General features: G+C 39.4%; 4 protein-coding genes across 11 annotated transcripts; 2 read left to right on the forward strand and 2 right to left on the reverse strand.

Annotated features, from left to right (window-relative positions):
* Window positions 1-30: 30 nt before the first annotated feature.
* LOC100121835 (TBC1 domain family member 19) lies at window positions 31-2,962 on the reverse strand. The gene is made up of 11 exons (XM_001605394.6): window positions 2,356-2,962; window positions 2,161-2,283; window positions 1,870-2,077; window positions 1,712-1,799; window positions 1,577-1,637; window positions 1,283-1,513; window positions 1,134-1,208; window positions 831-1,065; window positions 566-767; window positions 308-494; window positions 31-230 (listed from the first exon to the last, which is right to left on the reverse strand). Exons 1-11 carry the CDS (start codon window positions 2,680-2,682, stop codon window positions 162-164), a joined length of 1,806 nt encoding a protein of 601 aa, XP_001605444.2. The 5' UTR covers window positions 2,683-2,962; the 3' UTR covers window positions 31-161.
* On the forward strand, window positions 2,962-10,073 carry LOC100679538. Of its 2 annotated transcripts, none has more exons than XM_003424160.5 (10): window positions 2,962-3,805; window positions 4,427-4,516; window positions 4,596-4,757; window positions 4,823-5,060; window positions 5,140-5,362; window positions 5,681-5,857; window positions 5,934-6,434; window positions 6,513-6,970; window positions 7,104-7,548; window positions 7,632-10,073. In XM_003424160.5, the coding sequence occupies exons 1-10, from the start codon at window positions 3,745-3,747 to the stop codon at window positions 8,145-8,147; spliced, it is 2,871 nt and encodes a 956-aa protein (XP_003424208.1). In that variant the 5' UTR covers window positions 2,962-3,744; the 3' UTR covers window positions 8,148-10,073. The 2 variants fall into 2 exon arrangements, with proteins under 2 accessions (XP_003424208.1, XP_031782031.1); XM_031926171.2 differs by having other exon boundaries at window positions 2,962-3,392; window positions 7,632-8,221.
* LOC100121799 lies at window positions 9,403-21,196 on the reverse strand. 4 transcript variants are annotated; one of them, XM_008215261.4, is made up of 12 exons: window positions 20,988-21,196; window positions 13,700-13,985; window positions 13,245-13,620; window positions 12,865-13,178; window positions 12,307-12,597; window positions 12,046-12,069; window positions 11,506-11,700; window positions 11,081-11,393; window positions 10,803-10,961; window positions 10,406-10,581; window positions 10,106-10,318; window positions 9,403-9,696 (listed from the first exon to the last, which is right to left on the reverse strand). In XM_008215261.4, the coding sequence occupies exons 2-12, from the start codon at window positions 13,809-13,811 to the stop codon at window positions 9,617-9,619; spliced, it is 2,253 nt and encodes a 750-aa protein (XP_008213483.1). In that variant the 5' UTR covers window positions 13,812-13,985; window positions 20,988-21,196; the 3' UTR covers window positions 9,403-9,616. The 4 variants fall into 4 exon arrangements, with proteins under 4 accessions (XP_008213483.1, XP_031782032.1, XP_031782033.1 ...); XM_031926172.2 differs by lacking the exon at window positions 20,988-21,196 and adding an exon at window positions 14,879-14,983 and having other exon boundaries at window positions 9,409-9,696; XM_031926173.2 differs by lacking the exon at window positions 20,988-21,196 and adding an exon at window positions 14,271-14,289 and having other exon boundaries at window positions 9,409-9,696.
* Window positions 21,197-23,388: 2,192 nt separating this feature from the next.
* Window positions 23,389-27,579, forward strand: LOC100121780 (saccharopine dehydrogenase-like oxidoreductase). Of its 4 annotated transcripts, none has more exons than XM_016984096.2 (8): window positions 23,389-23,837; window positions 24,729-24,898; window positions 24,981-25,156; window positions 25,242-25,558; window positions 25,644-25,790; window positions 25,881-25,971; window positions 26,055-26,317; window positions 26,440-27,579. In XM_016984096.2, exons 1-8 carry the CDS (start codon window positions 23,830-23,832, stop codon window positions 26,543-26,545), a joined length of 1,278 nt encoding a protein of 425 aa, XP_016839585.1. In that variant the 5' UTR covers window positions 23,389-23,829; the 3' UTR covers window positions 26,546-27,579. The 4 variants fall into 4 exon arrangements, with proteins under 4 accessions (XP_016839585.1, XP_031782176.1, XP_008213475.1 ...); XM_031926316.2 differs by having other exon boundaries at window positions 23,389-23,831; XM_008215253.4 differs by having other exon boundaries at window positions 23,389-23,715.
* Window positions 27,580-27,806: the final 227 nt, after the last annotated feature.

Below are 27,806 nucleotides of genomic sequence, written 5' to 3' on the forward strand. Positions count from 1 at the left end.
TTACGTTTGGCAATTAGAAATCATCAGAAATAAACCATTATAATCTTTATTATTTTAAAAATAACTAACACAAGAATTTGATTGCTTATTGTACTATTCTATATAATAATAGAATATATTCTACATAACAATTTGGTACAAAATTTATCACAGATAGGTTTTTAGTCTTTCAATAAGCTTAGTTGCAGTAGAGGCATTACTTTCAATGATGATAAATCAGCTAATACAGCCTGTAAAACCATTAATATTAGTTTGTAGATGCATTAATAATTTAATATGAAATTAAAAGCAAACATTATAATCATACTTCTACGTTATGTAGCGTTTTTACTTGCATAAGATTCTCTTTTCTAAAACTAAGAATTGTAACTGCAAGTAGTGGTATAATTTCTAAAGAATCATAGCCAAGGACTAGGTCCCATAGGTATAACAATTGTTCTGGTGGAAGATGTCCACTAAATCCACGCATCAGCCATTTGAAAACAATTTTTATCCTGAAATTGATTTTTTATTTGATTTATTTAATCTTTGAAGGAGAATAAAATGACTTTATCCAAATACTCACGGCTGGATATGTAAGTTCCTAAAATGTGCCCATAATTGTGGCTCGTGACATTGCAATAATCTTTCAAATAAAAGACATAGAGCAACAATACCTTGTTCATGACTTGATACTGTATGAAGTCTAAACCAATATCTTAGGTAAAATGCTCGAAATGTGAAGTACATGGCGCATGGATCATCGTATAAATAACAAAAAGGTGTTGCTAGAAGCAAGAGTCAAAATGAATGAAAAATGCTTTATGTAAATGCAGATGGCAATGGCTTACCATACATAGTGAAACCATGAAAAGGAATGACTCCACTTGGCGGAAATACCAATGTATTTTCTAATGTAGCAGACTTTCCTTGTAATACTGCATGGATAACTTGACCTCCTGCACTTTTGTCCATTGTTACAGGAGCAAGAACTTCAGAATCTCTTGAAAAGCTTAACATTGTCTTATATAAAACATCTTCAAAAACAAAATATTGGTCATCATTACTTGCTGTGAGCTGCACGTCCTAAATAAGCCAAATCTAATTAATAACAAAAATCTTACTATAGTATCTATTGAAAAACATACTCTTACCTTGATGATTAATTTGTCTACCATTATGTCGTATTGTAAAACCATCCCTTTCAACTCTTCGTAATATTCAACATCCTAAACAAAGTGATTACACTTAATAAATTCAATGGTTTTATTTTGATAAGCACTAAAGCTTACTATGAACTTACACTTTCTCTTATAATGGATCCTAACACAAGGGACCAAAGCTTTCCTCTTAATGCTCTAGGAGCTCCACGTTTCAAAAATTCTTGAGCTATTGGAGCATGATTGGATATTAATACTTTTTCACCTAAATGAGTTCTTTCAGCTTCCAAATTTGGATAATTTCCAGCTGATGGAATGTTTCCATTTACTCCAAGCAATGCAACCCCTTGCGAGAGTTCTTTATAAGTTTCTCTCTAAAAATCATAGAAATCTATGAAATATTATTCTATCACATTTTCATTCAATAATATCCTTACCAACTGAGCTAAAGTTTTAACGCGAATTTGAATGTGACTAAATTCCCAATTCGGTTCATTTCTAGAATATAAAATGTACAAAAGTATGAACTGGTAGCATAAAAATGATCCTTATATATTATCAAAATTACTTACGGCTGCTTTTTAAATGCTGGATCTCGGACAGAGAAAAGAACTTCTAGAAAATCTTTTGGAGCATACAATGGTCTATACTGAGATATATCTTTGAAAATAAAAATTTTGTTTAAAGATATGCTGAAAATTGGTATGAAATAGAATAAATAGGATTATACCAAAATCACAGGTGCTCAGCTCATTCCACTTCTCAGATAACTCTTCTCTATCAGCATTAGGTCTGATTCTAGCTAATGGTACATTTAGTTCATTACACATTGAATTGAGGGATTTTTGAATTCTCCGTTCCCATTGAATTTGTGCTTTTTTTAAATAACTAAGGTCAGTTTGATATTCATTAACATTTTCTTTGGATTCACTTAGTCTCTGTAAATATGATAATAAAATTGCACACTCAGTAAATTGATACTTTCATTTAAAACAATTTGTTTTCTTTAGTGTATACGTACTTGAGATCTTGACCAATGAAATACAGTGTTTCTGAGCTCTGTTTCTAAACCTTCATTTTTTAGAGCCTCGAATAAAGTGTTTTTGAAATCTTCTTTTTTCACAGCTGAAGATGCAACAAGTCTCTAAATGGAAAAATAAACTTAACAATATAAGCATGTTCTTCTCAAAATAAGATATTAATTAATAGCTTTTACCTGAATTTCGTTATATAAATTTTTATAATTCGCCATGTTCTGAATATCTTCTGTTAACTTTTTAGCAGTTTTATGAAGTTCGCTTTTTTTGTCTTTGGCGTCCATTATTGTTAACAATTTTTTTTTTTTAAACTGCGCCGATTTGTGAGCTAATACTATTAGGTATAGAGCTCTAAAGATATCTAAAAAACAACTCGCGACTCCGGCGCCATATGTAAACAAACTTTTGTAAACACTACGCAACACGCGCCAAGCACATTCAAAAGTACTTACAGCTGTTTTAGCTCGAGTTTTGTTGTTATAATAACCGAAGATTCTATCGCGCATGCGAAAATTGGAAGTCGTTTACACGTCTGTGTACACACATATAATGAAAATATTATAACAACGATTTTCATCGAATCACATTTTTCTGTTATGATTGACAATCTATTATTTAAGATTTAACTGACAAAGAAACTGCTACTTAATTATCAAAAGGTTTCAAATTTCGCTAGACCTTTTCCGCGCGGCCGCAACTCGTTTAATGCGCAGTATAGCTATACCTATATACCGCCGACTGCGGTATATACGGCTGCATATCCGTATAAAGTGCTCGATATCTACAACCTATCCCACCCTCACAGAAATCCTCCTTTTTTATCATTCGCTCTCGCATAAAACGCGGGGAGCCGGCGACGTGCGTGCGTCGCTCTTCGAAGGTTTCGTTTACTCCTGCATTGATACACCCGATTACACGGTTATAACATCGTTGCAAATATACTGTTTCAATTCGAGCATTTGCTACTTTTCGTTTTCATCAAATAAAATATGTTGGCCTGCTGTGAACTCTCGCGAACGCGACGTCCTGATAGAGTGATAAGAAAGCCTGTCGTTCGTCAGTCTCCGTTATGTGCATCGGCTCCGAATCGGGATAAATCGAACTGAAAAACAATTGTATCTCGAGATCTTGAGAATAATATGCTCATGAATCTCGACACTACTTATAGAAGGACGCAAAATACATTTGCTGCAACATCGTCATTATCATCAGTCAGGTATAAATCGGAACCGTCGTCTATACCTCTATAGTTCCGATTGAACGTAGAGAACAAATTCGCAGCGCTTGGCTGAATGACTCTTTAACAAAGTAGATCTATCCTCTACACCTCCTCTGCATCAAGTGCCAATAAGTATAGTGGTTCAGCCATCCTGGGCGACGAGCTCGTGAGATAGTAGAAAGCCGGACGCAGACAGACAGTGCGCGCGCGCTCCGTTTTTAACATGGCGGCTCCGTGATATCAAAATTCGCAAGTGTAGATCCGAAGCATAGTTCACGAGCTGGGGCTCTCCTCTGTTTTCCCGGGCTGCCGAGAAAGTCGTCGCGGTTCCGGAGTCGTCATCGACAGGATGGACATCTCGTCGATGCTCGAGGTCGAGGTCCAGGAGGTGGCCGAGAGCAAGGAGAACGGTTAGTTTGGGGCCGACAAGTTGTTCAGCAGTCTCGACTATAATGGCTTAACCTATATGCTCCGCTTTTTTTCTGCTTTTGAGAATGACTTTGAGAGCTGTCCCTGTTGATTTTCGATCTTTATTTTATACTTTTGGCACTATTCTGTTGCGAGGTTATCAGATTTGTCAAGTGGGAACATTTTGCAGTTAAATTTATTGCTGTAGATGCTATTGGCCCTGTTGCTTGACCGGAGTTGCTTCGAATCATATTTGTAGTTTGTTTCTCGGTTGATATTTATTGATATAAAATGAACACTATTGGCACTAATTTAATGGTAGTTGGTTTAGACTATTATTGCATATTATTGATATGTAATATAAAAATGATATGTCTGATATGAAAAAAAATATGGAACTCTGATCTGTTCTGCCTATTAGCATTTCATGTTGCTAAAAATTATTCTTTACAATGCACCTTTATTTTTATTTATTTCTGTTTATCTGAATGTGTTTGCTTGTCTTGAATCTCATAGCAAACTGAATTTGCTTAGTTGATGATTTCGAGTAATCTAAATTTAAACTTTTGCTTTGTTTACTTAAAAAAAAAATTTTAATTTGATTTCTTTCTTTCTTATTTCAGTGACCCCAACTCAAAAGACTCAATCAACCTTCTCTTGTCAGAATTTTTCCAAGGAAGAAAACGACTTTTACAAATTGACATATGGCAGCGGTAAGTTGAAATGATTTTATTAACTTCTCATGAATGTGTAACATTGGTTTATGACTGATAACTCTTCTCTTAATACTAGATGTTGCCTCCGTCCGTTTTCTTAGGCTGCATTGCACTGGCTGCGATGAACACATTGGCTCTGCACCAGCAGAGAAACATAATATGACTGAACATCCAGTTTTGCGAACCTTGTTGTGTGCTAAGTGTCGAGAATTCTATGGTGATGGTACTTTTGAACAAGGTGAGAAACTATTATTATCAATAGTTAACTAAAAAGAATTTTCACTGACAGTATTATTTGTTTAGGAGACGATGCTACAGATATGTTCTGTAGATGGTGTGCAAATGGTGGAAATTTATATTGCTGTTCTTACTGTAGTAACACTTTTTGCAGTAAGTGCATAAAACGAAATTTCGACCCTCCAACTATCAAAAGAATAGAGGCAGAAGACAGTTGGAAGTGTTTTGTCTGTGATCCCAAAGATTTGTTTCCACTGCGATCCATTACTCGTGCACTAATGACACATATCGAAACAGTGACTAAGTAAGTATCATAGCCGTTAGAGATATCAATAATTATAAGAAGATGTAATTTGTTATTTATTTGTACTTGATCATAATAGGATACTAGAAAACGATAGGCGAATGGGTCCAAAGGAAGTAGAAGAAAAAATGCACCTTGATGAGACCAAGTGCTGTTCGCGTAAGCGTAAGCGTCGAAGACGGCGAACGCTCTCTAATTCGGATGACGATGAGGAAGAAGACGTTAATTATGTACCTGAGAATGAACGACCTGACACGCCGCCTAGTAAAAAACGCAAAATTCGAAGGCAGTGGACGCAAGTGGTAAAATTTATTTATATTGTTATGACCGAGTACGGGTGAACGTAAATGAGAACACGTTATCTACGGAAAAGGGACACAAACTCAAACTCTTTATTTAAATCGTAACACGTCTCAGCTCAACAGCTGTCACGATTACGCTAAACATAAACAACAACATTCGCAACGTCGTTGATCACGTTGTTAGGGGTCGCTATACGCGATTCTTGGTGTTCGAATCACACAACGTTCGGACTATGTATCTCATCGCCAATATGTATCTCAATTCTTGTTCCTTTTTAATTTTAATTGATCAATAATATTAACATTTTTTTTTAATAGAATGATAGAAACGGTTATATGGATCACGAGTATTACAACAATAAACAAACAACGAAAGTCGAGCCTGATATAGATCCAGCAGATTTGCTGATTCCATGTGAGCAGACAATGATTGAGGGGGATACAGAAATCATTAATCCAAATGATTCGGAAACTCCTGGAGAAATGCCAAACAAAGTACAACCGATAAATTGAAATATAAAACTTGCGTTATATTTTTATATCAAATTGCTAAAATTCGCTTTTTTTATAGGAAGTAAGTAGTCCACAGGTACGGCCACAAATAGTTAGACAAGTACCCGTATCTGTAAATGCGCAAAAACAAACGTATCAACAAATGGGATCGAATAACTCAATGGCAATAAATACAGTACCTCTGGCAAACCTTTTAAAAGTTGCCTTGTCTTCAGGCGCCAAAAAAATTAAGGTGACTCATACAGCAAACCAGAAATTGGTTGCGGTACCAGTGTCGGCGATGCCCAAATCTGTCGCCAGTAGTAACATCACTTTTGTGAAGCCTGCAACACACTTTCTTGTACCCAAGAATATAGCTAAAAATATGCAGGTATCTGCACAGCAGCAGCAACAATTAGTTACTACGCCACAACAGAATCAACCAAATGTCATTGATTTAGATAGTGACGATGAACCTGCGGTTGTAGGCAATTTCTCGAATAATAAAATTAAATCTTATACAAGAAATATAAATACTGATCAAAGTAAAAACTCAGGAGATACGTACGCAGTTGAAACTGTAAGTAATCTCATGTTTTACCTCACAATATCAATTGGCTAATTAACATATATATGTATATATATATTTATCTAATAGATTGATAGCAATGGCGAAGATGACGAACCAATGGTTATTTCTACTTCGCCAAGAACATCAGTATCAAGATCAAGAGGGACAAATAGAAACACAGACGATTTACCAAACTCGATGAGCGATATGGTACCTATAACAATCCAACACCGCGATCAGAGGTTCAAGAAAATGTTGATACTCCAAAGTCAAGAAATTGATAATGCGTTAGGAGAACTTAAAACGAAAATCTTGAAACTTGTACAGATGTCAAATATGAAGTCTCAGGAGGCCGATCTGTTAAATTCAGCGGCACAATGTACCAAGCGCTTTCATCGTGCAATTCGTAAAACCTTAGTTGAATTATCGCAGATTAATGATAGAGTAGTACGAGATTATGTGCATTGGAAAAAAAAGAATGGTAAAATACCTACGTTAGAATCACAGGAAAAGGGCAATGAAGAAAAAACAAAAGATAAGAGCAGGTAAAAATGTATTTGAATATGCATGAATTCTAAAATTTCAGTTGTCAATAATAGTCACTTTTACTCTAAATTTGATTAAATTTATTTTGCAATTTTATGTACCAATTATCCAAATAATTTTGTATGATCGTAGATATAAACCTCAATCAAGTGATCATGATCTAACACTAGAAATGACCTGTGTAAGAGAGTCTGCATCTGAATCTGAGAGCGATGACGATGACAGTGTTAACGCTGCAGATTATTCTATGGAAGCTGTAAATGTGCCCTCGGAATTCTCACAGATTTTAGATCATCTGACAATTTTTAAACGTAAGCCCACTGCATTGAAAGCTGTCGGAGATTCATCAGTTGTTACAGAAGATAAAGCCTGTCAAGCTTATGACGTGCCTTGGAGAGACTATGAAAAGTGTATCGGTTATTCGTTATTGACGAGGTCCGAATACGATCCGAAGTCGCAAAAAGAAACGTTGCGACCAGTCGTGGTTCCAGATGAGAACTTTGGAAAGTACCAAGAGCAGTACTTATTTTATCTGCAGCACATTGAGGATTTTGGAATCGAGACCGATGAATTAAAGGTAAATACTTAAGTTACATTATTCAGCACAATCATCAAAGGTTCATATAATTTTTAGTCAATAATGTCAATATTATTATTTAGGGATTACCTGATCCAAATCATATACCACTGAAAGACTTAATAGATGGCACGTCACCCTTTATCATGGATATGTTGGAGCGTCTGAGTCCAGTAACTCTTTCGAATGGTTGCTCGTCTCCACCTTCACAGCATGAGAACGCAGCTGAAAATCCCGATGCTACATCTGAAACCACCAATAATTTCCATTCGTCTCCGCTTGCAGTGGCAATGGATATTTCTTCGTCGCCTCCGAGCAATAGCAATAATGAAAACGAAAATGAAAATTCAGAGACATTGCCTACGACAGCGATAATAACATCGACAGAAGCGATAGCTACAGATGACCAGGAGACCGAAAAATCTTCGGATGATAATGTTGCTACGTCTAAAGCCGTAGAAGAATTAGTTAAGATGGTGACAAAACTTTCGGAGGATCTACGAAATGAAAATAACGCGAACGCTAATGCAGCTATTGCAGAAATCGAAGATATATGCACCGTTACAAGTAATAACGATGAGTGCACAAGTATGGATTAGAAAAATTCTAATTTTGTATTCCTTCGGTATTTTTCCGTTTATTGTGAATAACTGTTTTGCTATAAAGATGAAAACAAATGATTATTGATGAAATTTGAGTGAGTGATTGCTTTCTTATTCTTATAAATGTATGCATTTGATTAGAATTAGATTTATCAAGAAGCGCGAGAAGATATTTATTTGAACACATTCTAAATTGACAGGTAAAATAATGATATCAGTGTTAAGCCAATGTATATTATTGAGTTTAAAAAGTAAGCAATCAATCAAATTTTAGAGAAATACACTTTTGTATTAATAATCACGTTTTGCTAACTTTATCTGAACTATTAGTTTTACTTTTTTGTATGATATAAAACTACGCGATATGAGTCGTCGAGAATGTATATATAAGATTGATGTGAGATTCATTTTTCCTCTTTGTTAATAATGATTAGGAGAAAAGAAACTACTTACCAAAATAAGCAATCAATACGTTCGTTTTTGATATTTCTTAGCGATTTATCGATTTTCCATTCGCTTAAAAAGCAATGCAATGTCTAATCAAGAAATGAATAAATTTTGTGAGACTCAAGAATTAGTGCACATTTTGGAATAAGCTTTTTTTCTAAGCTTATAAAAGTGAAGAATTTTGTAAGAACATAAAAAGTACTTTATTAAATACAGAAAAAATATTTGAAAAGTTTGCTCTGCTCTGAGAAAATAGTTTTTCAAAATTATATATATATATATATATATATATATAAATATATATATATCATTGGTGAAATGTATGTCTATAAAGTAGCAGTGTACAAAATATTTGCGTATGCTTGAATAACAGAATATTTTTTTACAGTCTGAGCCTGAATATTTTGCACTTTTATAATGTGTCGGTTTTCTTTTGTCGACCATTCGAATGTATTGACATTTGTGTAAATAGTAGTGATCGATGTGTTTACTAACACATTTTATATAGATCTCTTGAATTATGAAAAATTAAGATATATTAGTACATACATACATGTAATTATATCACAAATTTATTACCTTAAATAGCATTATTATGTATGTAATTAGAAATTTAATGCGCGCATATGATATTTAACAGTGTATAAGTAATACAACTTCATCACTTTATTAGGAAAATTCAAGCGCATTGTAGTGATTTTTCTAGAGATATTAAAAATATTAAAAACAAAATACATTTGTTCAACTTAATGAAGTCTTATTTTTTATAATAGCATAATTAATCAAACAAGAGAAAAAGGCTTCATTTTCGTAAGAAACTTTATAGTTTATCATTTTATTTAATCGTACATTTACACTATAATATATTAATCGACCGTCTAAAAATCACTGGGCTTTATAGCGTATCAATGTGTGAAAGTGGTGTCGAATCATTCTATTCGCATAGTATAAAAAAATAAATTTTTAGGCGATAAATGCAAAAAAGCTTCAATCCAGTTGATAGAGTCACCGTCTTCATTTCAATATCGGAATTGTCCTTTTCGTCCCATACCATTGTGGTAAACTCTCAGAGGCGTGTAGTTACCGTTGCCATTCATCGCTGCAACGTACAAAAAAAAGCGATCAAATTTCTTCAACGAGACACAAATATTGTACGGACCGTAACTAAATGAAAATTCGTAAATATTGTGAATAATTTAAGTTACAGTGCCAGCTATTTGAAGATTTAGTGAAATCTTAAAAAATTATCGATGTATATATAGATAAAAAGTCAGTTCAAATTATTTTCATCGTAAAATTGACCAACACTTTTAAACGTTAGAGTAATATTTAAGCTCGATTTTTTATATTGAAAATAGTAATATAACAAGTCATACGAATTATTATTTTAGTATAAACTGCCTATCAATCTCTGTAAATATTCCAAAATACATGTTTGGTTACGAAAATAAAGTGCTCTAAGAAATTATGCATAAATATACGTTTCTGTCACTGCTACGTTGCTATACCTTGGACGATGGTCGGCGGTTGCCTTTGTCCACCCTGTACCGATTGGCCGTGACATCTCGGCTTGAGGATTCCGTGATAGAGTACAAAGTACAGGGTAGCGATAGCTGCCGCGGCTATCGCCATGCATTTATATATTTTGCGCATTGACTCCACGTCGTCGTAGCCCTCGAACTTGTCGATACAGGCGCCAATCACCGCCCCGATAGCACGACCTTGGATTCGAAAAATTATTATGTATAACAAATTGTCGCATCCATCTCGCAGTGTATGAAAAAAGAAAGATATTGTACAAGACATACCAATACAAAAGTGAGCTATGACAGGAAGCGCTTGACCGGTCGTTGTCATTTGCCGTGGGATCAGGTGCCGGAAATATAGTATAGCTGTGACCCACATTATTCCAAGGGTAAAAAGTTCCAGAGCCTGAGAGATCAAGGCCCACAGTACGTCGGGAACTATGCTCAGACCCGTGAACCTTTTGGCAACAACAAAAAATTGTTAACCGTTAATTACCCGCTATTTTATATATCAAGTACGACCGTTCAACCGGTTTCGATAAGAGGAATCCACGTTTAATTTTGTTTTCTATAATGAAATACTCAGTTACCAACCGAGTTGGTGTGTACATGCACATCCTGTTAAAATTACAAGTCTCGTATACGAGGTGTAATTATACGGCGCATAGCTCAAGCTCACCTGACGATGTAAATAATGAAAGCAGTGATGAGAAGATTGCTGTGTCCGCAGTAATCGACTAGGTGCTCGGACTTCCAGAGAAACAGCACCGCCGGCCAGGCACCTACCGTTAGAGCCAGGCCGATTGACAGTTCGTCTGCCTTCAAGTTTACCAGGTGTCTACTCGGCAAAAAAAAGCTCGGTTATAATTATGTATCCGTCAACTCTGCTTTCTGGGGGTAAATTTATCATCGCATTTATTTTTTTCTTTTTTTTTTTCAATCATAACAACGACTCACATTGACAGGTAGCTGTCCACAGTGCTCCAAAGTGCTCCGGCCAGAATGAGAACGATAAATAGCGCGGCCGTCTCACCGCCGTACTTTCTCACGGCACTCATGGGCAGAGCGAGCATACCGCTGCGAGTGTGCCACCACCATTCGGGTGGACTGAGAGGCATCGAGTCCGAGGATAGGGCTATGCAACCGGCCAACAGCACCAGGAGTCCGTGGAGTGCCAAAGGCGCGTAGTACGAGGCGCTTGGCTGGGGCAGAAGAGTCGTCAGGTAGCCGCTCAGAGGGCCGAATATCGCGAAGCCCAGCGAACCGAAAGCTGTATTGTATAATTTTTAGTTGATTATCAATAATATTATGTTTGTTTGAATGTTTAATGTGTGAAAAATGTCATAATTTTGCTTTACTGTTAAGATAAATTATTCACTTACCCAATTGTCGTCCTACGTCGCCGCGACCAGTGGAAGTTTCCCTCGTGGCGATGACAATGGCCGCGTCGATGAGGGCGACTGCAGCCGTAGGGAAGATATCGGCGAGACAACGTATCGCCAGGTACATCCAAAAGGTCAGCTGCTCGTTACCGATCACCTGCCGGCACTGGCTCTCCGCCAACACGCTGTCTTCGACTTTGCTCGAAGCATTGAAAATTATTGTTAAAAAATGAATATGGACTCATGGTAAAATGACATTTTTCAAGGGGTCTGGCTCATTTCGTACGTAAATGGATGTGGTGGTATTCATTCGAGGCAAGGCACTTCATGCGATGATTTCAAGACAAGAGAAGAAAATAGCGCTCTTTGCAATTGAATGTACATATATCATGTGCACAAAAAAAAAAAAAAGAAAACGTCGTCGCTTTCAATTGCCTAGAGTTTAATTCATTGCAACTACTCTGATGGTAATGAATGGGGGGTCGCTCGAGGCTGCTAATTCGTTGAAATAGCTGCTCACCAAAGGTATAGACTACTTACTTTGAAAGTCTGTCGTGTTCCGCTCTTTGCGATGCAAACGAAAGAAAAACAAACTTTTGTAGACTAGTCGCTTTCAAGGGGAATCGGTCTCGTATTTATTTGGGATAAAAGCAAAAGAGTGTCAGTACTTATTATTTACCCTCGGCACATTTATACTAAAAGTTCTTTATATTATTCGCAAACAATGTTATATTCTGCGTGACAAAAGCACAGAGACAGTAAATCGAAAGGCAAAAAAAAGAAGTTTGTCTCTCGGCTCACCTCGATCCACATCGTAAGGATTCTCGAGTAGGCACTCGATGAGGCAGCTCTGATTGAGCCTCGCCATCGAGCTCTGAATGTCGGCGGGTATCCTGCAGTCGAAGAACTGGGCTACCGGATAAGCGCACCACTCGTCAATGTCCTCGGGGTTGACAGCTTGGCGCAAGCTCGCGTTTACCACGAGGCTGTCCCGAGACTCGGTGAACACGTGGCAGACGGTGTAGCCACCCGTGCCGTCGTAGCAGACGTGAGGGGATTCGCTCTTTGGCATCACGTAGCGACGAGATTTACCTTGTTATGCAGCAAATGATTATTTTTGTCTTTTTTCTTTCCGTCGACGATTGGTTATAAGTATTACGTAATTGGAGCTGTCAGTGCCAGTAATTGAGTCGATTAGTCATTATACTGTAATTAAAGTGCAACCGTTGTGTGTAGTAAGATTGAATTAATTATACCGAGCTAGCTAGTGAGTAACAAGTCAATAACAATACATTAACAAGGGCTAACGATATCGTACACAAGGGTTCACGAACGATTAACGTATCAAATCCAACTCACTGGATCTCGGCTCTCTGCCAATCGCAGGAGGCGCAGTCGCCGTCTCGGTGGTCGTATCTAAGGGTATGACCCCGAGTTCGCCGCTACTCTCGACTTCTGGTCCATCTACAGGCGCCGCCGGATTCTCCAAGAGAATGGCCTCGGTGGAAAGTGGGATTACGTTCACCGGGGACGCTTCCGTCTGGGATGGGGGAAATTTCTCCCTGCGGCGTTTTTCATCCAACGGGTAGCAGGCGTAGTCGCATTTTTCCAGACGGAGGCTTCCGACGAGGTCCTCGTTCGACCAGCGGTGACAGCCGATTGCGTCGCGACACCTGTACTCGAGTTATTCGTGGAATTAGGGGGGTCGAGGGTGTGCGTTAAGAATTTTGTAAAAATACCTTTCTTGGTGAACAACAGCGCCTCGTTCGTCGCACGAAAACCTGACCGAAGGTCGGAGCTCGTGTGGCAGGTCGACCCTCTTGACAACTGGGACCACGAGAAGCAGCGCGTAGAAGAGCGCGGAGAAGACGCAGCAGACGGCGATCATGATGCGAAGGTATCGGCCGTTGCTCGGCTGGGCCGGTTTCTGGTCGGACAAGCCGTTGGACTGCAGTCGGTAGCGAGAAGCGGCTACGCGGTCGGCGAGCGGACCCGCGATCAGGGGTCCCAGGATGGCCACGGCTGGGGCTATCATCGAGATCAGTCGGATCTCCTGCGCCGTCAGACCCACCGCCAGCATGTGCAGTGGCAGGAACGGTAGGAGGCAGCCCATTCCTGTGGTGCGAATGGTTATAGGCTAAACGAACGTTCCGAATATTTTTGAGAAACTATCTAGTTAAAATTTATCCGTCACCTCCGAAGAAGAAGAAGAGCAGGAACTTGAGAGAGATAAGGTTGATGTTGATGAGCTTTCGCCGGGCATCCGAGCCCTTGACGTCGCTGATCGCTTCGGTTGTCGAACTCATGTCGGACGCTTGTTTGATTCTTGCTAGATGCAACTGACGTGTTACTACAAAGATGCGGGAAAGTGGTGACGGGCTAAGCTACTTTCTGCGACTTTACGACGCTTCATCGCTCGACGTCCCCTCGACGTGCTCTTCTTATCTGCATCTTCGCGGCTTTATTATCGGCTCGAGTTTCTGTAATGATAAAAAAGGCCGTTGATAGTTATTATGACTGTTAGCCGATCTGCATATTATTTTTGAAGAAGTAGCTGTATACGCTAATGCACCCCCCACTCTCGAAAGTGACATCCCAGCCTTGAAAATACACGACACCCCATCCGCGCAAGTTCGAGTATAAAAGCTCGCATTTTGCAGTAAGACGTCAATCAAAAATCAGCTTTCGACGAGTGCTGAGCATTCCGAAAAAGCTATATCAACATGGACTCCTTCAAACAATTGATGACCGCCATGGGCGTTTACCATCAAGGCATCGACTTCATCCGCGAACTACCAGTTGAACTGTCTCAAATTATTTTATCCAAACTAGACAGCCGATCTTTGCTCAATGCTGCTCAAGTATCCCGAAAATGGCTATCCATTTCCAAATCCACTTCTACCTTAAGAAAAAGCGTTCGCCGACACATTCGACGCCAAAACCGAAGACTCGCTCCGGTTCTCCCTCCACCGCCAACTACCCAATCGACTAGTCGAATACTTTCCAAACCTATGATATCAATTCCTCAAACTAAAATGCCATACCCTATGATATTGAGCACTTCAAAAATCCTCAAATCCAAATTTCCAACAAGACAATCCTCGCAAATAAAAAAGACTATTCGACTTTAAGATGATTATTTTGTTGGCTGTTATTGCTACTAAAGTTGTAATTTTATTTGTATTATAAAAACTTATATTATTAAATTTTTATATGTCAATCGTTAATTTTTTAGGTTGTAAATCTCGCGATAAATGTCACTATAACCGTCTATGCCATCAACCAAACTAAAAAAAAAATTTACATTATTAACGCATTAACGCAACCACACACGTTATCCTATGTTTATCCACATCGGAAGTGTATAGCCTACGCGTCTAATCCGGCGTAAGTACGGCGTCGTGTCGTCCCGATGCAGTTTCCTGTTCGGTGAAAGCCTTTTACGTACGGACGGACGCGTTTCCGTGTCAAGGTTTCTTCGCACGCTATTGACATATCTATCACGTAATATCACACGAAATTTGCGCTTGTTAGGCACCGGCTATTACGGCGAGTCTGGTTATTCTGCAGTTAGGTCTGAGTGCGCTGAAGGTCTCGGACTGATTCGCTGGGTTGATTTTTCACGCCTTTTTGGATTACGGCTGTTGGTGGGCTTCAAGTGAAGCTCGCGCGGGTACGTTTTTGAGAAGAATTTTATTTTACTAGAGAATATTTTCTTTATAGGAATCAGTTCTCATGAAATCAATCAGACGCGGGAAGTTTCAAACTCGATAAAATTCGAAAACTTTTGAAGCTATCCCAGCTGCTATTCAGCTGTGCAGCAGCTATATATTACGCAGTGTACGCGGCTGGGGTAAAAAAGTAGGTTGGCTATAGAGGAGTGAGTAATTCGCTTTGCCGGAGCCGCTTCTTTCGCGATTGCTAAGCCAATTTTGCCGCTAGTATTTTGCCCTCGGTGTCGGCAGACCGTCAGGGTCAGTCTTTTCAAGACTATCCGATTACCGATTACCATTAAAAATAAATAAAGTAGTTTCGTATGCGATATAGAAGAACTGTACTAAACTACCTCATCAATTGAACTCTCTCTCTCTCTCTCTCTCTAGCAATCTACCGCCACCGCCGTAAAAGAGACAATAAAAGAAGCTCCTGTTAATTCCCAACTGCACTTTGCACTTCGCTATAGATACATACACATATTTCACCTACGGCCTCTATACTTCGCGCGCGAGTATGATGCAAGTATATACGGCACAAGTTCGTTGCATTGTTGGCTCGTGGTGTCACATGTTCCCTCGTAAAACTCGCAGCTCTGGTAACGGGATCACACGTGTGCGCGCAACTCCTCCCACGGGACCCTTTGTTTGCAATTATACACACATTACAGTATACCTCGCTTTCCTTAGGCTCGACTGCTTTTAGGCGGATTTGCATTCGTTCGAAATTTAATTCAAATGAAATCGCTCCTGCTTCCGGAATAAGACGATTGGTATTACGGTACGTTTTTTAATTACAAAATGTTATATGTCCGAAGATGCGCGCAGTGTAAAACAATGGGATATTCGCTATACAGGAAGCAGCTTCGGAGTCGTTAGAGCTACGCTTTTTACGACTCGCTTTTACACGCCTCACTGACTTGACTCAAAAATAATTGAAGTGGATTCACGGAGCGCTCCAATTATTCTCGGTTAAATAAAGAAAATTACTAATTCTCGTTGTTTTTATGCAGAAAAAAAAACGTACAATCATTTTTTTTTTTTACGGAGGAAGACGAAACTGCGGAGCTTCAAAGTTCTGCTGAGACCGGCGGCTCGCGTTTGCGCCTCTAACTGGGTTAACGTCGTCGGCGCGTTATTATTTCGCGCTGTGTGTGTGTGTGTGTGTACACCATCTTATGCTCTGTCTTTTCTCGAGACTTATTGTTATTCACGCGCCGGTCGTAAAGAGAGAGAGAGAGAGACGTGCGTGATAACCCGGTGTTTTCAACGGGCTGCGTTGGCTGGTAATAAAAATTTGATCGATTAGGGAGCCGACTTTTGTGATTAAGCGCGAGTGAGTTTCTTTCGGGAATGGAAGAGAAAAATTCACTAATATACTATCTATAGTAATTCGATTATGCCTCGAGTGAGTGAATGCAAGCATCGGAATCACCTGTTCACTACTATTAAAACCGTACCGGGCACTGCCACAATTTTCCTCAAAAAAAAAAGAAAAAACAAACAAACCCATATCCAGTGTTATTACGTAATTACAGCGTCACGCACCGGGTCTCATCCCCTGGGAAAGTATCGTGTCTTTTCTCTCTGTGTCGAATTAACACGCCCGCGCTCGGTCGATTAATTTTCTCCAACATTCAGGTCGGTCATTACGCATAAATCATGATACCAAAGTACAGAAGGACAAAAATTCAAAGTTATACGCAATCCCACGTCATCCCTTATCAAGCTTCGAACTTTCGTCGTTAAACCCGCGCGCGTCCGAAAAAACTTGCGTCACGGCGTTATTTCTCTCAAGGAGACTCCGTCCTTTTTTCGTCCGCCCGTCGAAATATCCCAAAGCGCGGAATAATATCTTTCGCATTATACATCGGGCATATGCGCGCGGCTACGGCTCTAAAAATAGACGGTTACGTTGTTGCGTCGGTCACGTTTAACTAACCGAGTATAGTACAGTGTATAGTACAGCGTTCCGAGAGCTGTTTCTGCTGCGGAGAGGGATATATATATATATATATATATATATATTTTTTTTTGGTGCGAATGATGTAGGTAATTCGCTCGGTTTGGTCTATATTTGCGGATGCGCAATATTCGCGTTGATACGCAGACGCGTCGTCGTCGAGCTGCTCCTCGTGTTGGCGGTTTTGTTTTTTTGGCTTTAGAGTCTATACGAAATCCGGTCTTGGGAGTGGCTTTGCTTCTCCGATTTTATGGCGGGATGTAGCGAGTGAATTTTCGCTGATTTCTTGTTGGTTATCGGTTAATAAAAATCTCGCTTCGCCTATACCCGCTCCCTAATTCAGCGGCTCAATTAACTCCGTCGCGGTGCCGCAAAGAGAAAACTACAGAATATACGGATGACGCCTCGCTGCAGAACCATAGAGTCGTGTACGCCAAGTCGCGCGTATATATCGGGCCCAGTTCATCCGTGGGTGTTATTATACATAAGTAGACTCCACTGGCGAGATTAGCCTGATAACCGATCCCTCGCAGCTCCGCGGAATGAATTCGCGACTGCGTCATCGGCTCTTTTTAGTATAGGCGGCTGCATAGCTCTCTGTGTGCTAAGATTCCATTTCAGCGGAAGAGCTAGAATGTATACAATCTAGACTTTCGTCGCAATTCTCGGCAAAGCTTCTCTGGAACTAGGCTATTCAAAAGCTGGGTATGGAAGAAAGAAGCGAAAGTCCCATAGAACATCGCTTTTAGAATAGAATAATGGCCCCGAAAAAGAAAGAAGACTAGCCTGCATGTGCAGTGGAAAAGTAGCTGTATCATCGAACGCGCCGATGCGGATCGAAGAGCGCGCATGAATGAGCCGCTATATACGTATACATAAAGCGAGCGTGATTTTGAAGGTGAGGGATTCCTGGCTTATGTATATATACATTTCTGGAATTTTTTCCTCCTCGATTATCAATGAACGCCGTGTGTTTCGCGCGAGGGCCGGCTCCGGACTGTTTTGCATGCACGACTGATCAGCATGTCTGCACTGTTCATACTTTTTATTTTAGAGGAGTAAAAAAAATTTTGTTTACATACTCGCGACTAATTCCGACATCTACATAACATCAAGATTCTAAAACTTATATATATTTAAAATAGCTACAACGAGTCTGTGCGCGCACATCTCCACACTAGTCTCCTCTATATATATATATACATATATATCTACTTGAAGAAAGCTACAAGACAAACACACACGAGCACATATAACGGGGCCTTTTCTCTCGGCGGCGGTCGCGCAGCGACGAGAAAGGAAGACACAAGCTCCGCGAAAGGAAAGGAGATCGATGACTAGCTCCGTATGCTGTAACGAGACGGACGAGAGAAAGGGATTAATACGGAGAGATAAGTCGCCGAGTCAGGCCCTTTATGTATACACGAATGTAAGGTCAAGGATGCGGATATGGAAATAGCAACGAGAAGAGTTCGAGGCCTTTCGTGAGTTTATTTTCGGTAGCGTTTCATTACGAATGCTTCGGATTTGATTGATCCGAGTTTAGTTCCAACGCGTTCGGCTTGTACTCCGGAAAACCTGCAGCAACTTTAATACAATCAACAGCGCATTATCATATCCTATAACGAAAACGCAATCCGAGCCTCGCGAAACACACGGCCGATAAATCATCTGCGTATGCATGCAGCGCGCGAAGAACAAATCGACAAATTCGCACGAGGGGGTCCAAAGGTGTACATCGAGTTGCTGCAGATGCTGCAGCTGATGCGGAATCTGCGGATCGACCCGCGAGATTATGACGACGAGGCGCGAACAACGGGATCGCGAGAAGAGCAGATGTATATTATACATTCAAAATTCGATATTATACAGGTACTACGTGCGCGCGGACGTCGATGAAACGGAAAAATCGTCGGCGGACTTTCGTTGCTGTCGATGTGATGCTGTGCGGAGATAAGAAGCTCATTGTGATTTCTGCAGGGTTAAATTTAGGTTCGACGCTCTTGTGATCTTCGGGACGAATAAACTCTCTCTCTCTCTCTCTCTCCCTTTCTCCAACTCAAAAACAAGCTTCACTCTCCGCGACTCCCTTAACGAAGTGCATTCGTCCGCTACTCAGCCTCAGCTATACTCATCTGTCGCAAAAAACCGAGCCCGTAGGAAGTCGGCCATTAAATCTCTTCCCTTTTCTCGTCACTCTCTCCGCGCAACAGCATCACCCGCGCGATAAACACAACAAAGAGAAAATATTACACAGCTGCGTCGAAAAAAATAAACGCTGCACACTACCAACGCAAAGCCTTCTCGAGGCACAGAGACGGAAACAGGTCATGTATACATGCATGCACGACTCGTTGGACGAGTTTGCCCCTTGATTGGCTGGCAATTGCGCGCGCGCGCGGTGCAGCTTATCAAAGCCGCATCGGAGCGATCGGCTACCGTGTGCTGCACATCTCGCCGTTTCTGATGCGCCGTAAGGCCAGTCAGTCAATTTCGATTTCTTTCTTTTTTCCTCTCTCGACGGTTTTCTGCAATAATAAGTCTAAAAGAGCGTCCAATCTGGAATGGGCTGTTTCGAACGAGAAACGACGACGAATATTCGAGATACGACTATATATAGAGTCACGCGTTCGAGCTATTCTCGTACACCATCGTCTTGATAACTATGCAAAGTATAATAAGCGAAAATCACGACTCACACAATGCGTTCCAACTCCTCGACAACTCAACGCGTCTTATTATTGCGAATTTTAAAAATCCACGCCACCCGCGCACACACGGCCATTAATTAAGCGTGTACATTGAAGCGCGTAATCGAGATAATGTCCGTTTGTAAGTGTATAGAGCTGCTCTCCGCCTAAGTGTAATTTCGCGCAGTAGCACTAAAGACAAAATTACGAGGCTCACACAGACAACTTACGCTCGGATAAGGAAATTTCAATAACACTTGGAGGGCTTTTACAACCGTACAAATAACAACTCGCGCGCTCGGCTATAGCTGAAAAGGACAGAGAGTAAAGAGAGGGCCGGAATTGTGTAATTATTGCTTCGAGTTGCTGCCATTGGGAAAGCGATTTTATTTATGCGATCCGACCGGTCTTCCTTCCTTAGATCAATCGACGCGTCTGCGTATCACCAGAAGGAGATTTGAGAAAAAAGAAGCGGCACTGCGCGCGAGGTTCTTGCCCTTTAGCACACTTATGATACAACGCGTTGCGTATAAGTTATACAGTCGACTTGTGTGAAAAAGAAAAAAAGGACGAGGCGGATGAATTTATAGACTACAGTGCCAATGAGCGGGGCTGCGCTTCGTTCCTTCGTTTAAAATCCCTGCGATGCGCTCTTACCAATTAACACTACAGCTTAGAGTGTGCGGTATGCAAATCCGATGAGGGAAGTGCTCGTAGGCGTCGTTTTCTTTTTTGTTTTTTTTTATTTCACACGCGTTGAGTGAAATTTATGAATGACTTTGACCGACGCGACGCTATTATACATGTGAGCGTTACGAGGGGGAGAAAAATGAAATTGAAGAATTTATGAGGGATGAGATACGTGCGTACTTGATTGAACGTCAAAAGCAGCCCACACGCGTAAGGTTCATTCATGGACGAGAGAGAGAGAGAGAAAGAGCTTATTGAAATCAGAGGAGATAGCGACGAGCTTGAATAAACCGAGAACTGTCGTTTCATCCGCTCGATTACAGAACGTAAACATAAACTTCGCTCTTATACTATGGCACATTCGTTATGCTGTATATTCATCCGCAGATATCTGTGCTGTCATTTAAACAACGAACACTCGCTTACCTGAGCGGTCTCATGAAGCCCTTCCCTTTGATACACCCTGTAGTCCTCAGAAAAAAGCACAGCAGCAAAAGAAAAAACGACGTCACATAATATATCGATATATCAGAATATATTTATATAGAATAAACGAACGTAGGTCGAAAACGCTTTCGCGCGCGCGCGGAAATAGCGGTTCACGCGCTCTGCACGAGGTGTAGGTACGCGAGTCACTGATGGCAGAGAGTTCGCTCCGCTTCTCTCTCTCTCTCTCTCTCTCTCTCTCGCTCTTTCTCAGGTCGTTCCCTCTTTTACCCGCCCCACTATACTCGCCGGCGCGTGTGTATACTCGGTGTGGCGTCGTGTATACCTCTATATATATATATATAGATATATATATATATATATATAGCCGCTATGGCTGGATGTGGGCTATGGGTATATGGATATGGGAATTATCCGTATGTGTGCGGGTATAGTTCAGCTTTGCTTGTGTTATACGCATATACATCGAGGAATCTGTGCGCGAGATATGCGGAAGCGCGGAAACTCGAGCTTACAGATAAGTTTTCGATTTGCAGCTATACACGCTCGTTTAGCATTATGGATTTATATAGCGAGGCTTTTCAGCTGCGATTGAGGTTTTCAAATTTATTACGAAAATTATTGCGATTTTGTTTTATATCACGATTTCGTCAATCCGTAATTATACTACATATAGCGATACCCAAAAACTAAAATGAGGATACACCCGCGGAGGGTCCAGCAGTATACAGTTCTCACTCCACTTTGCACATCTTCCTCTCTCAACACATCTCCCTTAATAATAAAGCGCATTTGCAGTGCGGGTCCCCTTTTCCAACGCGTGCAAATCGATCGAGCCGCACATGTAGTACAACACACACACACACACACATACACACCTTCCGTATGATGTGTGCCCTTTACCTACCAGCCGGCATTAGAGCAATCGAATAACGGATTTTTAGGGACCCCCTTTTTTCTCTTACTTTCAGGGGGGGGCAGGTGGTGTCCACTAGCGCGAAATTTTATTGCACTGCGAGAATAGGGGCACGAATTATTATTGTTTCGCAGGTGAAAAATGCTCTTTTCAGCTGCGAGTCGTTACCGCGGTGCGGTGTGGCATGATAAAGTATATAGTTTCCTATAGTTTATACTTTAACGAGGGGTTCAATGTTTTGTAAAATTTAAATCCACATCCACGACCTTTCAGAAGCATACAAATTCCGCCCATTGAATTTCGTATCTAGCGATTATGAAACTTTGACAGATCGGCTTGAGCACCGCGTCGATGCTGTATACACACAAAACAGCGGCGCAGTCGCTCGTTCGAGGCCGCTCGCACCGTTTGTTAATTTTACGCTCCTTTTACTCCGACTGAGCGAGCTGTACTCGAGAGGCGATGTCTTTTTTTAATTCTGATATCAGAGCGATGACAGGATGTTTTATTGATAGATTCGCACTTTAACATTTTTTTTCTATAATAGGCGTCGCTGTTATTATATATAAATAATTGCTCATCGATTACCCATAAATCACACAACCCTCGCAGACGTCTCCAACAAAAGCCATCAGCTCCATATGACGGGTATACCTGCCTCCGAAAAGCCGTGATCTCGAAGCTCCATCGCAGAAAATTTCTCCATCGGAGAAAATTCTCCCGTTAATTACTCCGATATCGAGAGAATCGTATCGGCTAATTAACGAACGTCGCGTCGTCGCGGAAATCACCGCCGTTTGTTCGAAATTAGCGAAGCGTAACAAGCCCTTCGCGCGAGCTTTTACTCTCACGTGCTGCACAGTATAGTAAAGTCTATGTATAAAGGGGGAGAAGGCGTTATTCGAGATATGCATCGCGCGTTTTTTTTGCGGCGCGAATATATAGGGGGGGGGGGGGCGACGCTGATTTAATTAGCATTCGTTACGGGGCCGTTCGCCTCGACGCGGTGTGTGGGTGTGTTTTGCGGGGAATATGAGCGCGTAATTTGACGGAGCTGGAGTATTTAGTGAGATGTATATAATAACGTTAAAGTTTGATGAATATTTTTTCAAAAATATGAATTGACCTCTATATTTGGAGCTGAAAGCATTGCAGCCACTCTTATAAATAGATATACGGACATGCAAAAGTATATGCATCACATTCTGTTATCTATTCACGAGAAAAAACGCGGACGCGTAGACGACGTGGGTTATAAGCTGCTTCGAATACAAGGATTGTAAGTGTCGAGCTCGAAGCTCTCGGATATCTATATGTTCATCGTTTCAATTCTAACAAGCATTAGAAAATAATACAGAACATTCCTCGACTCATATTCAAACACAGTCTCTCAATCGGTAACCACTATAACCTCACTCCCTCTCCCTTCAGTCGGTAAGGCAGAGCCTCAATCCTCATCAGTAGCAAAATAAGTATTCAACAGTTCGCATTGCAGATACGACGTGCACGAGTACTTATATTAGCGACTTTCCCCTTCTCCACGGCACCTACGTCTTACATACCACAGAGCCGTCGCCCGTCTTTCGCTACACAGGACATATACGTACAGTGCGTAGGGTAAACACACCGGCATAACCGCTTCTTGTTTTCCGCCGGACTGCATCACAAACTCCGAAACTCTGTTCCGACAACTTTGAGCCTCGCTAGTCATCCATCAACGTCGAAGATACAGCATCAGGTATTTTCGCGCATACATCAAATACTTGCGAATCTCACTCTGTTTACTCGGAAGTAAGTATCCCCTGCGGTTCACATCACAGGCGTAAAACTTCGTTGACTTCCCCAAGTTACGGTGGTTCTGGCAAAAAAGTTGCCCACCTAGCAACAGAGACGGCCATCGGCGAAATGTACATGTATATACTACTTGTTATATTCTTGTTATAGTTGTTGACATTTTTGCCGGCTTCGTTTGACATTTCGCGCGAGAGACAGCAATGGCTACCCATCGCGAAATTATTTCGCAACAAGTAGTGCGCTGCGCAATATAGAAAAAGTAAAGTAAAAAACGAATCGTCTTGGACAGTTTTTACTTCTTCGAATACTAGACTACGAGTAAACTTGAATTCTAGTGCAAAAACCGATATCGCTAATCGATCAGTTGTACATAATAATAGTCGCTGATGATGACGTGGGCTATTTTTAATCCCGGCCTCCGCCATTCATAGATCTCGAATTTGCGTGATATCATCCATCCTGCTAAGACTCATTTATATTAACGGCATTTGCTTTTTTTACTGTATATGGCTTGTTTAAATACACAGCATAAAAAGTTCAATTTCATCCTTCTAATGAACATTTGAAGTATACAGTAATTCAAGTACTTGTATCATGACTTTTATTTTATTGAAATTAATTAAAGATCAAGATATCATGAAATTTATCATCAATATAACTGATGTGTAATGATGAATCAATAAAAATCACAGAATACAGAACATAAAAGATTTTTCAATTTTAGCTCAGAGCAATTCATGGAGTACAATTATGTACAACAAGTTTATTTTCATGTGCACAGTGTTTATTTCTATATCATTAGATAAGATTATGGCTATAAATTGTTCTTTCTGATTCTATTTTATCATATTTATTCATTGAATCAACAGCTTGTGTCATTTAATTAGATTCAATTTATTGACATCCTTTATTAAGTTAATCTTTTGTATTCAAATTTAAACTCATTTAATATTAATTTGATTTTTACAAAAATAAGCAGTAAAGTTATTCTTGACTTTATTTGTTTGCAGAATGACGGAGCGTTTGGATTTGGTCATTTTTGGAGCAACTGGTTTTACAGGAAAATATATTGTGCGAGAAGCTGAGCGCTTGGCTAAAGATAAACATTTTACTTGGGGAGTTGCTGGTCGCCGCAAGGATGCTCTGGAAGCAGTTTTAAAAGAATTTGCTCCAGAATCAGGTACAGATATTTTGATCCACCCAATGCGAGATGTAAATTTTTTCAAAAAATGCCAGTAATTCTTCATTTTTGTTCTCCTTAGAAAATATAAAAATCATAATAGCAGACTTGAAGGATGAGGAGTCACTTAAGAAAATGGCTGAACAAGCCAAAGTCATTGTAAACTGTTGTGGTCCGTATAGATTTTATGGTGAGCCTGTTATCAAAGCATGCATTGCAGCCCAAACACATCATGTTGATGTCAGTGGAGAGCCACAAGTAAATATTTCATTCTGTACTAAATATAAAGCTATACTACAAATATATGCTTGGCTACAGTTTAATTGTTCTTTTTTCTTTGCAGTACATGGAAAAAATGCAATTGGAATACAACAAAAAAGCACAAGATGCAGGAGTATACATCATAAGTGCTTGCGGATTTGACAGTATCCCAGCTGACTTGGGTTTAATTTTTACTCAAAATAAATTCGAGGGCGATGTCAACAGTGTTGAAACTTATTTAAACTTTTGGTCAAAATCCAATGTTGGAGGAGCACTTTTGCATTATGGTACTTGGGAATCAGCAGTTTATGGATTACATCATGCAAATGAACTACGAGGTCTCCGTTCAAAACTATTCCCTGAAAAGCTTCCAGAATTGAAACCCAAGTTAAAAACAAAGTAACCAAATCATCAGTGATTAGTTAAAAGCAATTGCATCATAAAGTTGATTTATTGTTCACTAAAAACCATTCTCTTATTGTAGAGGTGTTGTACATCGCAGTGCCATTTCAGAAGGCTGGTCTGTCGTTTTCCCAGGCGCTGATCGCTCCGTTTGTCTTAGGTCTCAAAGATTTTTATTCCAGAAGTATAAGCAAAGACCTGTACAAGTACAAGCTTATGTGACTTTTAAGTAAGCAAAATTACTTTAATTTAAATCTAGAGTATTCATTACAGTAAGAAATACCTGTTACTTTATTTACTTTAATTTTTAATGCTTTAGATCACTATTTCAAGTAATTCAAACTGTTCTTGTTGGAAGTATATTCACGTTGTTAACAAAGACTCAGTTTGGATGTAATCTACTTTTGAAGGTATAGCTGCACTTCCTAACTTTTTATCAATATTTGCAATTTTAATGATTCTTTTGTTAATAATGTAAAATCATTGCCTATAGTATCCCAAATTCTTCTCTGGTGGTATGGCCAGTCACGAAGGTCCAAAGCCAGAGCTGATGGAAAACAGTCATTTCTCAGTGACACTTTTTGCAAAAGGATGGACAGACAAATTATCAGAACCAACTGATCAACACAAAGATGCACCCAATAAAGAAATGATAACTAAAGTTACTGGTACAAATCCTGGATATGGTGCTACTTGTACCTCGGTTTTACTTTCTGCCCTTACGATTCTCAAGGAATCTGATAAAATGCCTGATAAGTGAGTTGCTCAAATCCAAAACAAAATAATTAACTTTAAGTTTTGAGTGTTTCTTTGTTATTAAAAATTTCCGTCTAGACTTATTTTATGAATACGTCAAATTATTAAAATTATACTTTTAGCGGTGGTGTTCTTCCTCCTGGCGCTGCCTTAGGGAAAACATCGATGATCGACGAGTTGGCTAAGAATGGCTTCAAATTTGAAGTTATCTCATCAATTGAGAAGTAAGGAACGCTGTCAGCAAAATTTATCATCACGCATTTTCATAAAAATGCTGAATTTGGAGAAGAAACATATTTGTAACAAATATAACTTCGGAACCATTACATTGCATTGAAATATTCACTGATAGTTATTTCATTAATTATAAGAATACAATAATTTGTCACGCGTATTAAAAGAAAGAAAATTATCAACATGAATCAATTATTATTTTTCTGGTATCAGGCACTAAAGCCAACACTGTACGAAAAATTGTAATTGATTTTTGCAGATCAGAATGTTGCTTTCGATACATATAAATGATGATTATTAATATTGATCTTAATATTACATCACAAATATTTGACTTCTATAACTAAAATTATTATATTTTTGGCATTCATACTGAAACTTGTCTCGATGTACTGTGAAACGCTTCCGGTAACTGTTTATAATCTTAAGCTATTATATATGATTTCACATTGAATATATGAATTTCAGTGAAAATCTGATGGTTCTGAAATCAAGTAATTTCAAAATGCTCTCCAAATTGTGATAACATCGAATCAGCTGATCTACAGTACAATCATACGAAATATTTTCTTACGAAAGTAGAAGGTGCTCTATATTTGTTTAAGCGATTAAAAAAAGGATATCCTACGTGTAGGATTGAAAGCGAATATCATTGAATTATATTTACTATTTTTTTTATATGCTTTAAAATGTGACTATAAGAATATATGTAGATATATATTTCATCCATCATATTTTTCGTTTACGATTCGAAAAATTAGACTGATTTCGTGAAACGATATTTTTGAATGCTTATAATTAGGTTGTAAGGTTACCAATAAAGGTTCGGAGTTAAGGTTATTAATCGAATGAAAATGCGTTATAACAGCATTTATAGCTTTATACTTGAACACCATATCGCATTGCGTAACGACACTGTAGAGCAGTGACACGTTTTTACCTCCGAATACCACTCGATATTTATATATAGATTCAATTGTATGATTAGTGTTTTTCTATACTGTTTCAATAAAATGCAAATTGATTAATCCGTTTGTGTTTATTTAATCATACATCTGGTACCTAATGCATATTATAATTTCGCGAAATTGCTGTAAATACTTGGAATATAAAAATTTGTACACACGTTCAAAAGGGACAAGTTTTTCTACAAAAATCCGAATCATCATATTGTGCAAGATAGATTTTTCTATACCGCTCTTATGTACGTTGTTTTATATAATGCACAATGAAGAATAATCGATGGTCTAAAATA

The sequence above is a fragment of the Nasonia vitripennis genome, chromosome 3 (genome assembly GCF_009193385.2).
Source record: "Nasonia vitripennis strain AsymCx chromosome 3, Nvit_psr_1.1, whole genome shotgun sequence".
In the NCBI taxonomy this organism is placed as follows: domain Eukaryota; kingdom Metazoa; phylum Arthropoda; class Insecta; order Hymenoptera; family Pteromalidae; genus Nasonia; species Nasonia vitripennis.